General features: G+C 40.5%; 1 protein-coding gene across 1 annotated transcript in view; it reads left to right on the top strand.

Annotated features, from left to right (window-relative positions):
• Exoc6 (exocyst complex component 6) overlaps positions 1 to 15,418 on the top strand; it is a 140,422-nt gene that overhangs the window by 11,731 nt on the left and 113,273 nt on the right. The window contains exons 2-4 of the mRNA XM_041661774.1: positions 12,623 to 12,794; positions 14,278 to 14,325; positions 14,451 to 14,541. Coding sequence (XP_041517708.1) covers positions 12,623 to 12,794; positions 14,278 to 14,325; positions 14,451 to 14,541 — 311 coding nt within the window. The remainder of the gene's footprint in view (positions 1 to 12,622; positions 12,795 to 14,277; positions 14,326 to 14,450; positions 14,542 to 15,418) is intronic.

Raw genomic sequence — 15,418 nt, 5'->3', positions numbered from 1 at the left:
ACTTTTGTCTTGCTTCAACAGTGGCTGCATTGATGGTGAATTTCCCATTAAGGAAACATTCCTGCCATTGCAGAATAATTAACTGCTCGATGGTGGTGGTCTTCACTCCCTGTTTGGGAGTTGTTGTGTTGTGTGCTTTTCAGAATGTTTTGTCTTTGTAAGGTGAGGTTGGTCTGCTTGCTTTCTTGGGACTGTCTTACAGGCAATGCAGTGTCTGTTTCATAAAACAAAACTGAAGCTCTCCTTCAGTTTCTGTGCTTTGCATAAACATTAACTAACCCTCACCTCCACAGGTCGAGCAAGACCTTGAAAGGATCAGCTCGGGTCTGATGCTTTCATGAAGCCATTTTTTCCTTCTTTCTGTTTCTTTGCAGTAATCAATCTGAGACTTTCTGTTCCTAAGTGGTCAATTAGTTATATTTTATTAAATTATCCATCTATTCAAGTTTATCAAATACTTCGGAGTTAAATATAATTTTATGATTTAATAATTTGTTTTGTTTTGATGGCATTTCGTCAGCTCTAGTTTTGGGTAGTTGTAACTTCAATCACTGACACTCCCTCATACACACACATACACACAAACACATACACACTCAGGGTAATGGCCTGCTTGCCATTGATTTATGTGTGTGCATTTTGCATGTTTGTATGTATGTGTGCATGTGCATATGGAGGTCAGAGGACAACGTTGGCTCTTGTTCTTCAGGCTCTGTACCTTTTTCCTGTGACTTGTCAATCAGGCTGACGTGGGTGGCCAGCTAGCCCCAGGAATGCACCTGTCCTGCCTTCTGCCCCTAGATTACAAGAGTGCACCCACATGCCGGCTTTTTAAACATGGCTTCTGAGGAGCAAACTCAGGTTGCAGTGTTTTCAAGGCAAGCACTTGACCAATAGAGTACTCCCTAGCCTCAATCTGTTAATTTTGAAGCCTGCCTTTGGTTTTGTTAGTGCCACTGATTTCCTGACGTTCCTTTCTACTCTTCTGCTTGATGAGTCCTTCTTTCTTTACCTTGGGACGTTTTGAATTTGGACCCTCTGCTTAGTTGGTACAATTATCTGCTGCTATAGGTTTTTCTCCAGTGGTTTTATTTCATGGCTGATCTTGCCCTAGCTGTGTCCGTATGTCTGGATCTCTCCTTATTACTGTTTCAGAGAAATTTTGCTATTTGAACTTTGTATTTTCTCTATTGACACAACAGTTTTAAATAGTGGGGTTTAAAGAGATTCTAGTCTTTGTTTTGTGAAAATTTGTTCCTGTTTAGGGGTATGTAGATATCAGTATTACATTTTTGTTTTGAAAAATAAATATACTACTCCACTTGCAATTTTTAGCATTACAAAGTGACTTATTTTTTTTTTTTGTCCTGTCTTGGGTTTATGTGTTCTTTTGCTGTTGTGCTGAGAAGCCAGCTCTTTCTTAGTTGCAGCACAATTCTTCTTAATTATAAAATAGTGTTCCTGTGAGGGATTTTGGCAAAGCATTAAGTTCAACCATTGGCAAAGTTCATATTAGGTCTGTCTGCCCCAGACAGCCTGATATTTTTGATAAATTTCTAAACTGTTCTAGAGCCATCTCTATCCACATGCATTAATCTACTTAATTGCTGCAAGATTTTAAAATAAAACATGATTTTAGCAATTGTTTATTTTCGAGGACCAATAAAATGGTACCTGTTGGTGCTTGCATTTCTCACCCTTTGTATTTTACCAGGTACTCCAAAAGTCAACAGGAAGGGACATCTTTTGGTCAGGAATGTGAAAACAGGAAGGAGGAAGTCTATTGGAAGTCTGCTTTGGCTGATTACACCCTCAGCTCTCCCATAGAGGATGTTCATTAGTGCGCGTACTGCGCTATTAGCCAGCGTTAGAGAGTGCTAATGCCAGGCCTATGAGTGTCAACTCATTACAGGAAGTAATGTTAACTAATGTTAACTAATGTTTCCTATACACGGGATGGGATACTGTTAGCGAGAACAAATTACAAGTGGAATTACACGCGGTGGAAAACATGGCAAATCAAATTCAACATCAGAAACTTAGGAAAATACTCCTTCATTTTTGGCCTTTGCTTCTTCATAGTGCTTAGGCAAGCCAGATAATCCCTTATGATGTGTGTCCATATTCCAGTGCTATAGGGGACAAACCCAGCACCTCTTACCCTTAAAGAGGGTGAGGTGTGTTAGCTCTATTATAAAAAAATATTTGAATATTTTTGAATATTTCAAATTTTAACTGAACTTGAATCACATTGCTGTTATCTTATAAAGCATTAAATTATTTTATTAGATTTATTAATTTTATCTTTGTGTGTTTAGCCTGTGTGTTTGTATGTGCACCATGTGTATGCTTGGTGCTGCGAGGTTCAGAAAAGGGTCTGGGATTTTGTAGGACTGGAGTTATGGGTAGTTGTGAGCTACCATGAGGTGCTGGGAGTCAAACCTGGGTCCTCTGTAAGAGCAGCAAGGGCTCTTAACCTTTGAGCTGTGGCACTAGCCCCCTTAGGAAGCTTTTAAGAGCACTGTAGCAAACTAGATATACCATTTCGTGGGTAAATATACAAAGAATGGGTGTTTTGTAAACAACAGGTCTTTTCCAGGATTCTCTGACAAAGAAATTTGGTCTTGTGTTTTCTCGCCCCAGCCCCCTAAAGTTCTAAGGGACTCTCAGTGACTCTGAAGCCAGAGGATACCCCATTGGGTCTGGATACCCAATCGATTGTAGGATGCCTTAATCTTGATTATTATTGTTGTTGTTATATTGTAGCAGTGCAATATTACAGATGATCTGGGGGGAAAGCAAGTGGAAAGCTTGATGGCATCGTCATCAGCATTGCAGTCCTGGGCATTTGGAGCACTGTTCTCCTGTAGTCTACCCATTTCATCTGGGCTTTAGGGCCTTATTTCTACATTACCACGTGGTGCTTCCTGATGTCGTTGTACAAATTGGCTAACAAGATGGCTCAGCTGGATAAGGAGCTTGCTGCCAAACCTTCTGACCTGAGTTCAGTTCCTGGAATCCACATGGTTCCTGGAGAGAACCCGCTCCCCCAGCTTGTTCTCTGGCCTCTGCGTGTACACCATGGCGCAGGTGCATGTGAGTGCACACACACACATCACAGTAAATACATAAAGATGAAGTACACTGGCTAACTTACTTTACTAATCCATGATTTTAGCATCATCTGCACACAACACTAACATGAATACATCATAAAGTAATCTATTTGTAGGTATTGAATGTTGATGTAGAAAATAAGGAGTAGTTTGATATTCAGTTAGTTTAATTAAAGAGTTACTGTTGACTTCGTATCAGCTTTTGGTATATATAATACACATACTTTATGTATTTTAACTCAAATACTGACTTTGATAGTAAAATTATTTTTATTAATTTATTCTTCTCTCATAAATTACATCCCAACTGCAATAAAATTGTTTTTATGTGTATTCTTTCAGTACATTAATGATCATGAAAGTTCAGGTAGTGTGTAAGTGTGTAATAGATAAAGGTTTATCCTGTGCCGTGCTGATCACTCATAGAAGCTTGAGATTGGAGAGTTTTTGTTGTTTTATAGTTCTGTTTCACTATTTTAAATACTTATTTTAAAGTAATGAGTAACAAGATAAAATAGCTTTAAAAAGAAAAATAACCGGTTATGGTATATACCTTTAATCCAGCATTCCAGAGGAAGGTAGATCTATGTTAGTTTGAGGTCATTTTTGTCTACATAGCTCTAGGACAGCCAGGGTTACAAAGAGAGACCCTGTATTGAAAAACCAAAAAAAAATCCAAACAAAGGAAAAAGCTTATTTTTATTTTATTTTGGTTTTATACTACTCACATGTTAGGTTGCATGAGATGCACTTATATTGATGCAGTTTTAAGATTGCTGAGAGCTGTTGTTGGTGAAGAGTGCCCTCTAGTGACTGTTCTTTTTTTTTTTTGAGACAGGTTTCTCTGTGTAACAGCCCTGGCTGTCCTGAACTAGATCTGTTGACCACGCTCACCTGGAACTCACAGAGGTGCACTCACCTCTGCCTCCCAGGTGCTAGGATTAAAGGTGTGCGCTACCACTCTCTGGCTTAGTGACTGATTCTTTTTTTTTTTTTTTTTTTTTGGTTTTTCGAGACAGGGTTTCTCTGTGGTTTTGGAGCCTGTCCTGGAACTAGCTCTTGTAGACCAGGCTGGTCTCGAACTCACAGAGATCCACCTGCCTCTGCCTCACAAGTGCTGGGATTAAAGGCGTGCGCCACCACCGCCCGGCTTAGTGACTGATTCTTATCTGCACACTTGTGGGTAAACATGAAATACATCATCAGTTCTCAAGGAACTGAGAAAATAAAAATATACTAAATAGGCTGGGAGGTGGTGGTGTTCTCTGGAGGCAGACGCAGGCAAATCTCTGAGTTCGAGGCCTGTAGTGATATTTTGTTTATGTTTTAACAAATAAAGCTTGCCTTATCAGAGTGCAGAGCTAAGCCACTAGAGGCCAGGGAGTGGTAGACACACCTTTAATCCCAGCACTCAGGAGACAGAACAGAGAAATCTCTGTTAGTTCGTGGCTACCCTGAGCTACACAAGATTGAATCTGTCTAAAAGAGAAACAGAGCTCACACAAAGGTGATCCCAGAACTTGGGTTCTCATGCCTTTAATCCCAGCACTAGGGAGGTGGAGACAGGAGTGATATGGCTGGGCTGAGAGAGGAATATAAAGTGGGAGGAGACAGGAGACAGTGCAGTCTGAGGTTTGGTGGAGACAGTGCAGTCTGAGGTTTGGGAGATGCAGTCTGAGGACAAGATCTCATCTTCGGTCTTAGCATTGGTAGAGGTAAAAGAACACTCTGGTGGCTGGCCGTTCTGCTTCTCTGATCTTCAGCATTAACCCCTATATCTGACTCTGGGTTTTTTATTATTACTACCAATTAGAATTCATGCTATAGAGGCCAGTTTGGTCTACAGAGTGAGACAGACAGACAGAGCTGTTACATGGAGAAACCCTTACTTGAAAAACAAAACAAACCAAACAACAGAAACATACTAAATAAATTTGATGTGATATATGAATAAAAAGATAGTATAGACTTTGTGTAGAAGGCCTGGGGAAGTTCCATGTAATTGGAGAGTTATCTAGTATAGCCATCTTGAGCTGAAACTGAAAAGAACTGTAAGATATGAATCGAAGCTTGTGTAGGATAAGGCATCCTTGGAATGGAATTTTCCCCAAAATTAAGTTGTTTCTTGAGCAAATGTTTTATTCATCTAAGTTAGTTGGAATCTATTTTGTTTAAAAGAAAATAATTATGAATTATGTAATTTTTTTTAAAAATAAAGGGCCTTTCTCCCACATGGCATCTCCTTCAGTATCTTTGAGTAATGTTTTACCTCACTGTTCCTTACAAGTTGTTTTGGAAATCCAGAGCTTTAAGCATATCTAAAAAGGTCTGTAGTTCTCAGGTCCATCTCTGGCCCCAGCTGCAGGGTCTCAGGTGGATTTTGAACTGCTTCTGAAGAGATAGCATCACTGGAAGACCGAATTATATCCTCAATCTGTAATAGCCAAGAATGAAAAATGTAACTAGAAACAAAATGGTCACTCAGGTTGTAACAAATAGAATACCAGAATGTAGCTTCCTGCATGCACTCATGCACGCATGCACACGCACACACCTTAGCTCACATTTTGCTATGCAACTGTGCCCATTTACTGACTGGATACTTAATGTATGTCCCATTCTGCAAGAGCTGTCATAATTATGGTCTTTTGTTTAAGGAAGTATCTTAAAATCTTGCCTTTTCAGTTGCCATATGATTATTGATAACAGCTTCGCGAGTTTTTAAACTTACTGACTTAAAACTCCTTTTTAAATCTTTTTTGAATCTGTTGTTAATATATATTGGATAGGTTGAAGGATGGTTTAATAGATTTTGGAAATTTTTAATCAGTATTTTTGTAGTTACATTTAAAATAGTCTTCATAGGAACATTTTAAAGAGGCAAGATTTTAATGAAGCATTCTGGAATAGAGGGAAAATGCTTATTTTATTTGGAAAAGAAACTATAGTTTTTTCAGTAAAAATAGGAAATATGTGAAGTCGAGAATTAAAAGCTTTGAGATTACATCAATTTTTCTCAAAGTTTAAATGTTTTAGAGAAAAAATACGTTTTGGGAACCAATATATTTTATTTTATTCTCAGATATTGTGGTGTATATTATACTCTTTATAATGAAGACACAGTGAAAGAAAAAGTGTTGAAATAGTTATGAAGATATGTGCTCTTTGATTAAAAAATTCTAATTACCAGAGATGAAAGTTCTTTTTTACATTTCTTGGGAATTAATTTTTTTATCAGAAATACTTTTTCATTACCAAAATAAAGCTATGAAATATGCCAGGCAGTGGTGGTGTTTGCCTTTAATCCAGTGCTTGAGGGCCAGCTTGGCCTACAAAGCTAGTTCTAGGACAGCCAGGGCTGTTCCACAGAAAAACCCTGTCTCGAAAAACCAAAGCAAAAAAAAAAAAAAAAAACTATGAAATATTACTAACTCCGTTCATTTGCAGAATGAAATGTGTGTATCTATCAGAACACTGGTCTCTTGATTTAGCAGAGTACAGTTGATAATAAACGCATCAGTTTCTACTTCATCCATTTTAACATTTAGAATCTTCACGATGTACCAGCATCATTACCTCCCCAGAGTCGTATTTTCCGCCACTAGGTGGAGCCCTATACAAGTAATTTAAAAAGGCATCTGTTTAAATCCAAAAGCCTCATAATATTAGATAACCAGATGTGCCAGACTAGCTTATAACTGAACACTCAGCTTTGTTGTATGAGATATGAGAAGATAAGATGGACTGTAGCTTTAAATAGTTAAGTCATGTTTAAGAGGCTTTGTGCATTCTTAGTTGCTAAAATTAAAATATGGGAATAAGATGTTCAGTGTAGTTTATGTTATGTGTTTTTGTTGCAAATCACGTGCTTTCATTGTTGTTATGTAGCATAGAATCTTGTCAGAAGACTTTTGTGCTAAGCATTTGGAACGGTGGCTGAACTTTTTTTAAACATATTTTTTTTTTTTAAAAAATTGATTCTTTGGAAATTTCCCATGATGCACCCCAGGTCTTCTCATTTCCCAGTTCCCCCATTTCTGCCTTCTACCCTTGTAGCCTCCCTCCTAAAAAAAGAAAAGAAAAGAAAAATAGTCAAAAAAGCAAAATAAAACCCAAGGCTGGGCAATGGTAGTGCACACCTTTAATTCCAGCACTCAGGACACTCAGGAGGCAGGGACTTGTGGATCTCTGTGAGTTCAAGGCCAGCCTGGTCTACAGAGTGAGTTCCAGGAAAGGCTCCAAAGCTACACAGAAAAACCCTGTTTCAAACAAAACAAACCAAACAAACAAAAACCAAAAACCAAAAACAACAACAGCCAAACCCCCACTTGCTCCTCTGTTTGGCCGCCTTCCATCACACATTAGTTCACCTTAGTGGCATTGGGAGCTGTGGTGTGCCGCACAGTGGACCCTTTTGCCCAGACAGCTTTAGTTACAGATGTTCCTTGCAGTGAGTTGTTGGTCTGGTTCAAGACCTCTGGCTTCTGCTACGCTATCAATACTGGACCCTCACTGAAACTACTCTTGCTAGTTGCCTTGAGTCATGGAGATAGATCCTACAGTTATGGTTCTGCAGGACCAGCCCCATCATGTGCCCCTGCAGCTCATAGATGGGGTGGCTGTTGGGGAGTAGATATAGGGGTAGATACTAGGGACTCAGAACCTTGGATGTGGGCCTGGTTGGTAGCTGGGTTGGTCAGCCTGGGCCTCCTCTAGGACCATCCCCTCAGGTGAGCTGCAGGGCCAGCTCTCCCATTCTGCCCTCCCCCTCCACCATCAAGGCTAACTCTCCTGCTCCTGTGCCACCACCTCATACTACAAATGACAAGGGCCAGGGTCAGCTTTTCTGAGTGTGGTGACCAGCGAGGGCAGGACCCCCTCTCCCTTTCTGCCCCCTTCTGCCTCCTCTCTCATCTCCCCACCCAGGCAGGTGAGAGGGTGGGGCTAACCCTCCCAGGGCCAGTGAGGTGTGGGCCTGCTTAATAAGGTCCTCAGACATCAACATGGGCTTAGGCCGCAGTCCAGACCATGTCATCCAGACATGGTCATGAACTTCAACACAGTCCCCAGTTGCAGTAGGGCCGTGGACTCAGACATGGCCCTCAGTGGCAGCACAGACACAGACATCACGTGGCCTCAGGTGGCAGCGCAGGCCACTCCCATCGTCCTGTTCCTCACCACCAGTTCCACTTTTCTCCATAGCACATGAACCACTCTGCTTCTCTTCCTCTCCCATTTCTCCACCATAACATGCTTGCTCATCATGATGTGGCCCGTTGGCCACAGAGGCAGGCAGGCCACTGGCCACTGTCTTCTGCCTTCCTGTTCCCTGACTAAACTTTTACCTTGACATTGCTGTTAGTGTGTGGAGGACTAAGGTACCACCTTAATGGGCAGGAGAGATGGCTCAGGGATTAAGAGCAGGGGCTGTTCTTCTGGGGACCTCGGTTCGGTTCCTACCACTCACATGGCAGCTTATAACTGTCTGTAACTTGAGTTCCAGGGAGTCTGATGTCATCTTCTGGACTCTAGGGCCTCTGCGTTCACATGGTGCACAAACATACGTGCAAGTAAAACACAGCTCACATAAAAGTCTTTTTGAAAAGGTACCACCTTAGTTCACGTGGAGTAGTATAGCATTTACCAGTTTTTTCAGGTTCTGTCTTGCTAGTCTGTCATATTTATGAATAAGTGTGTTTGTAGGAGCTTGGTTAGGCTTTTCACTAGATATTAGAAATCCTGGGGAAAATAAAAAAAATTTTGTTAAACTGTATGTCACTTAAAACTTTAGAATAGTAATATAACTTCTACTAATATTTTAAGGCAACATAGTAATCGACCTAGGGTTAGAGGCTTTCCTTCCCTGTAAATCAGTTTCAAAGAGTAACCTTGATTGTTCAAGGAAAATTGCGTTTCAGAGAAGCACAGAGGGACGTCAGTGTTTCCCCCTCATGTCTTGCTCCTCATTTTGTTGCATTTGTAACTTACTGCCTAACGATTAGCCATGCCTCAGTTCCCATCCCTCTTCCTGCCCATCTTGATTTCACCTGCTGGGTGCAGCAGTGCACATAGGGATCCCCTGCTGAGTCATTATCAATCACTGGCCTCCAAAGGTGATCTATGTGACTGCTCGGGCCAGTGCTCCCATCCACAGTCCATGTGCTGCTTACTGCTGCTCACTGGAAACTCTCATAATGCAATATTTTTTAAATTATTCTAGATCAGGTAGATTTGGGATTAAATCTTAACTGTGTTATTTATGTGACTTTAGACTTATGTGTTAATCTTCCCCAAGTGCATTTGAAAACTGGGCTGCTAGCAGAGTGTGCTATGGATGTGTGGCGAATACTTAATGAGGGCCTGTGTGAGAAGCACTGACCATGTAGTAAGCGCTCGGTATTTTTATTACCACCATCACTAACTAAGACATAAGCAGCTCTCCCGACTGTACTGCATACCCCCAGCATCTTACATGGGTTCTGGGGATCCCAACTCCAGTCCTTGTGCTTTTATGACAAGTGCTTTGACGACTGAGCCGTCTCCTCAGTTCCTGCAGTCTGAACTGTGAACTCTCCTACATGAGACTAACTATACAACATTGAACTCAAATGCATCTCTCATAGCCCATGAACCTTGAATCAAAATAGGTGGCCGATTGTTTTGGTTGCTTGTACCAAAGGGGTTTCTTAAGATGTGAGATTTTCAATTAAACCCAGAGAGAGCAGTCTTTGACAGACTTGGGTGACCTAATACCCTCTTCTACTTCCTGTCCTTCCTCTTGCACTTCCCTTTCCCCACTCCTTCCCCCTTCTCCTTCAGTTCTTCTCCCCCCTCCTTTTCCCCAGAAACCTGGAGGAGGTGAGGGAGACAGATTGTATGGGAACACACATTTGCAGGGCACAGGGCAGGAATGGACTTGATGTGTTTAAGAATTTACAAAGATGGGACTGGAGAAGAAGGCTCAGCAGTTAAGAGCACTGGCTGCTCTTCCAAAGGTTCTGAGTTCAGTCCCCAGCAACCACATGGTGGCTCACAACCATCTGTAATGGAATCCTTAGCTCTCTCTGGCCTGCTTGCAGACAGAACACTCATACCTAAAAAAGTACATAAATAATTTTTTTTGAAAAAGAAAAAAAACCAGTGTTGCCGGCACAGAATATAGTAAAATGGAGATTAGATAGTAGGAAGTGAGGGCAGGGAGGTAACATGCAGCAGAACTGTATAGAGCTTTACAGGGCTGTTGCAAGAATAAATGATTTGAATATGAGATCTCTTATGTTAATAAGATCATCTCCATTATGCATCATGTGTCTACAGTTGGGAAGATGCTGGAAGGTGGAGGCAAGGCAGGGTCATACCAGTAGGAAGCAGTTGGCAATAATTTAAAGCAGAGCGTGTTGCTGGCTTAGACTAGGGTGATATCAGTGCATGTATTAGGCTTGCTAGATCAGAGGTGGCCAACTTAAACAAAACAAAACATTATTTATTTTTATGTGTATGTATGTAAATACACATGCTGTGTGTGTGCATGTATGTATGTGCTCCATGGCATAGTCGGGGAGGTCAGAGAACAGTTTGTGGGAATTGGTTCTATTCTTCTGCCATTTGGGTTCTGGGGATCCAACTCAGTTTGTCAGGCTTGGTCGCAGACAGAGTCACCTGCTGAGCATCTCAGCAGCCTGTCAGCCTTTTGACACTGTGATACGATGCTGTCATTTACACATTTGTTGGGCTGCATTCATCACTGTCCTGGACCATAGATCTGATATACCTGTGCTAAATCATCTGTGGTTAGAAGCGGGAGAAAAAAAGCCAGGAACAATTTCAGGGTTTTTTTGTCTGAGAAATAATTAAGTGGAGTTTACTAAGATGAGGAAGAGTATGGAAAAAGCAGCTTTGGGGGAAGTGGGTTAGGAATTCTCTTTTGAATAAAGTGAAGATTAATGCCCATCACACTTTCATCTGGGCAGATATGAGTCTGAAGTTTGAGGAGAAGTTAGGGGTGGAAATGTAAATTTGGAAGATGTTTGTGTGTTTGTAGAGTCAGACTGAAATCGAGTATATGAATGAAAAAGGTGACCAAGACCAGAGTCTCATTCTAGCCAAGCACTCAAAGAGCCCAGCTTTTTAATTATCGTCCTATAATGTGTCTACTGCTAGTAGTACTTAACTCATTAAAGACTGAGGCTTGCAGCTGCCCTCAGAGGCTTTGGTGTGTTTGGGGAAACAAGATATATAGCATATATTAATATTTAAGTTACAATACAAAGTAGTGTATGAGTAGATGTCAGAGTAACTGTCAAGGACAACAACTTTATCTGTCCTAAAGAGGAAAATATTACTTCATATAGAAATGATTGACAAAGACCTGGTGGAAGAAAACGGAACTTGCACTGAACCTTGAACAAGAGGTAGTGGCTGGTGCAATGTCCTCCAGGTTCAACACTATGTAGAAACAACTGCTAGATTCTATCAGAGGTGCTATGCACACAGTTCTGCTTGATAGAGCATGTGGATGCTTCCTGCAGTTAGCAGTGGGAAAGGCACTTGGGCAGGGTGAAGGAGAGGTCCAGGAATGAGTGTCCATTTGTCTTTCCTTAGTGGCATTGTGTGGGCAACTCTTCCACTGTTATCAGTGAAGTCACTCTCGTTGATGTCCAAAGATCTTTATTAGGGTACAGTCATGTGTGGGACTAATTGCCCATGTAAGTCTGGCTCACTGCCCACCATGCTAACCTTAGTTTTTAGCCTCTAGAAAGCTGAGGCCCCCACTTTCATAAATCGTACTGTTATGGCCTCCATGTAAACAGACAAGACATTACACAAAGTGTTCACTTCCAGAGCCAAGGACAAGCTTACTGCATAGTAAAGGGGTTGACGTATCACTCATTCTGTGGAGTTAGCATGAGCTGAACTTTGTACCCTGTTTTCAAATGTGGTAACCACAATATGATTCTATACTTGAGGATCTAAATCTTGGGACCAGATGGTCAAGATGCATATTCCAGTCATAAATTTTGAATTGTGGAATTTATGGCAGTTATAATGAATAATGTATACAAAAAGCAAGGATAATAACAATATCTACCTTGTAGCCTTATTGTGAAGATGAGTTACTATATTATAGCTTTCAGAACATGTTCTGACACATAGTAAATGTCATAAAATTCATGAGTTTCTTCATGTATTTTACTCACACTATTGATTCAGTTTTGAGCCTTAGTATGTTAAGGAGTAATATTTGACCCCCATATCCTAAGCCTTAAGACTTTTATTTCTGGACACCTAGGAATATATTTAGAGGGCTTCTCAGTCTTTGAATATTAACATACTGAAAAAGAAATGAAACATTTTCCTTTAAAATTGTTTCTAATGAAGGTCGTAACTGTCCAATTCATTTACTTACTTAGAGGTTAAATCTCTAGTTGCTGCAAAGACTATGCTTAATAGGAAAGGCTTTTGGTGAACTGAGAAGTTAATTTCAGGTTTTTTTTTTTTACATACAGGTCTGTGTATGATGATCAACCAAATGCACACAAGAAGTTTATGGAAAAGCTAGATGCTTGTATCCGCAGCCACGACAAGGAGATTGAAAAGATGTGCAACTTCCACCACCAGGGCTTTGTAGACGCTATCACGGAGCTCCTTAAAGTGAGGGCCGGTGCAGAAAAACTGAAGGTAGGGAGTGTGCTCAGCTTCTCTTTGCTTTACACTCATTAAGTTATGCAGTACTGTAACACACTGGCCATTGACTGCACTTTTAGGAAGTAAATAGTGTACATACTGGAGAATGTTCCTGGTGCTCCACTAACACAGCTGTCAACATTACAACAGGAAAAACTGAAGGTAGGAAGTGTGTGCAGCTTCTCTTTGCTTTACACTCATTAAGTTATGCAGTACTGTAACACACTGGCCATTGACTGCACTTTTAGGAAGTAAATAGTATACATACTGGAGAACGTTCCTGGTGCTCCACTAACACAGCTGTCAACATTACAACAGGAATGCTTCTTACCTAATAGGATGTCTGCATGCAGGAAGTCTGCTAAAACACACAGACAGGGAAAGGCCTAATTACAGTTTTAGAAACAGTGACAACAATAGTCCTAAAAGTCTTAAAAAGCTGTCCTCACAAGGTGGTGGAGGCACACTTTTTTAACCCCAGCACTTGGGAGGCAGAGACAGGTGGATCTCTGTGAGTTCAAGGCCAGCCTAGTTTACACAGTGAGCTCCAGGATAGCCAGACCTGTTACACAGAGAGACTCTGTCTTGAAATAAAAAAAAAAAAAAGCTATCCTCTAAAGTCATGAAAATTTACTATAAATGATTCTATGCTGTCATTTAATTTTGTTAAAGAAAGTTGCTCACATATTCTTCCATATTGGAGACATTATTTATTAAACTAGGCCTGGATTTGTTCAGTAAGAATATAAAAACTTAATTATAGGAATTGTTTTATCTTTTCATTCAAAGTGCTTATCAGGCAGAATACAAAGATTCTGATTAGAAGAAGCATCATATAAAGGCTATTCAGATAACAAGAGACCAGACACACCATCATGAGGTCACTGAGCACCTCTGCTGTGCAGCTAATGAGATCTTTAATAAACGAGAATGTGCTTCCTCATACGATGACCTAATGAGTCACTTCATCTGTGGGAAAATCCAGGCTGAGCTTTGGTTGCACCTGCAGCTTGAACATGTTGCTGTGGGTTGAGATTTCTGTGTTTGATGTTAATCAACCTCCCAGGGTTTGCATTCCGAAAGTATGAATGTTTAATTACCGTAAAATGCAATCGTCATTTCCTTCGGACAGTGAATGGCACATAGAGCTCATTGAAGTTATCAAAAAGGGACCAGTGGTCAATTGGGTCAGTGGTTTGAATTGTTTGACAGACTCAGAAAAGCAAGTAAAGTTCAAAAATCCTGAGTAAATTTGAGAAGTTTGCCACAGAATCTGTTAAAAAGAACTGTCACAATCAATTGAAGTTAACAAAAGTCCTTTTCAATCAAAAGTTCAAGTTCAAACTGTAGAGTTAATTTGAATTTGCATTTCTTTGTTCTGAGTTTCTCATGAAGCATGATCTGATTACAAGGGTGAGCAGTTGCATCAGGGCAACTTTATGCACGTTTGTCTAACTAAGGCGAAATTATTTTTAAGGTGCAAGTTACTGATACCAACCGAAGGTTTCAAGATGCTGGAAAAGAGGTAAGAAAAGGATGGATGGATAGCTGGGTGGATGGATGGGAAGAGGGAGGGAGTGAGGGAGAGAGAGAACTTGGTATATATGGATGCCATTTAACCTTAAAATTGTCAACACTTTATTTTCCAAGGTGATAGTACAAACAGAAGATATTATTCGATGTAGAATTCAGCAGAGAAATATTATAACTGTAGTAGAGAAATTGCAGTTATGCCTCCCAGGTGAGTCAAATGACATACCGTATGTTTGGTGTGGTAAAATTGTAATTCAATGGTACTGCATAGTCATCTTCCCTATGGGGATTACAGATTATTGTGATTGCTCCCTAGCATTGCCTCTGGTTGCTTTTCATGCTTGCTCCTTCTTTGGATTTCTGTGAGTTTTACAAAGTAAATGTTTCCATTTCACCTGTTTCCTAAACATCTTTGCATTTCCTCTCTGTCTAGCTGGCTTTTGGGTGACCTCTCCACCATCACCCCACCTCCATGCTTGTCTGTTTTCCCTCTGGAGAGTGTCTTTTAGCTATGTTTTTCTGGGCTTTATCTAATCTGCCTATTTTTTTTTTTTACCTCTAGTTTTCCCATTGTTTTATGTTTGTCACCTACCAGGTTGACTTTTTTCCCAACCTCATTTTCGATAAAGTAAAGAAACACTGTAAATGCTAGGCCTCCCTTCTTTTGCCTCTCCAATTGCTTTTTGGAAAGACTAGTTCTTGGTCTGGCTCAGATATTACTGGGATATTACATAAATTCTCAAGAACTAGCCAGTATTTCTTCACCTGGACTTACTATGTTGTAAATTGGATGCGTCCTGTTCAAACAGAGGAGGTATATGCCATTTCTTTGTTTTCATGTTGTCAGTGAAATCCATCTCAGGATCTGCTTTAACTTAGCTCCTCTTTAGGACGAGACCTAACCCTCCATATAATACCATGCATACTAGTTATGTGATAGAAAATTAGCTTAGAATATAAATGATATTGTGTTAACCTTGAAGACACTTTTTCACGGATGCTTTGCCATTAGTCACCTTGGACAATAAGCCTACATGTGTGTACTGGTGGAGAGCTGGGTTCAGCACACACCTTAGTGGGCCGTG

The sequence above is a fragment of the Microtus oregoni genome, unplaced genomic scaffold, assembly GCF_018167655.1.
Source record: "Microtus oregoni isolate MIOR12 unplaced genomic scaffold, Mior012 000012F_ref0000307, whole genome shotgun sequence".
NCBI lineage: Eukaryota > Metazoa > Chordata > Mammalia > Rodentia > Cricetidae > Microtus > Microtus oregoni.
The sequence above is the reverse complement of the archived record's forward strand: the minus strand, read 5'-3'. Positions and strand labels throughout refer to the sequence as shown.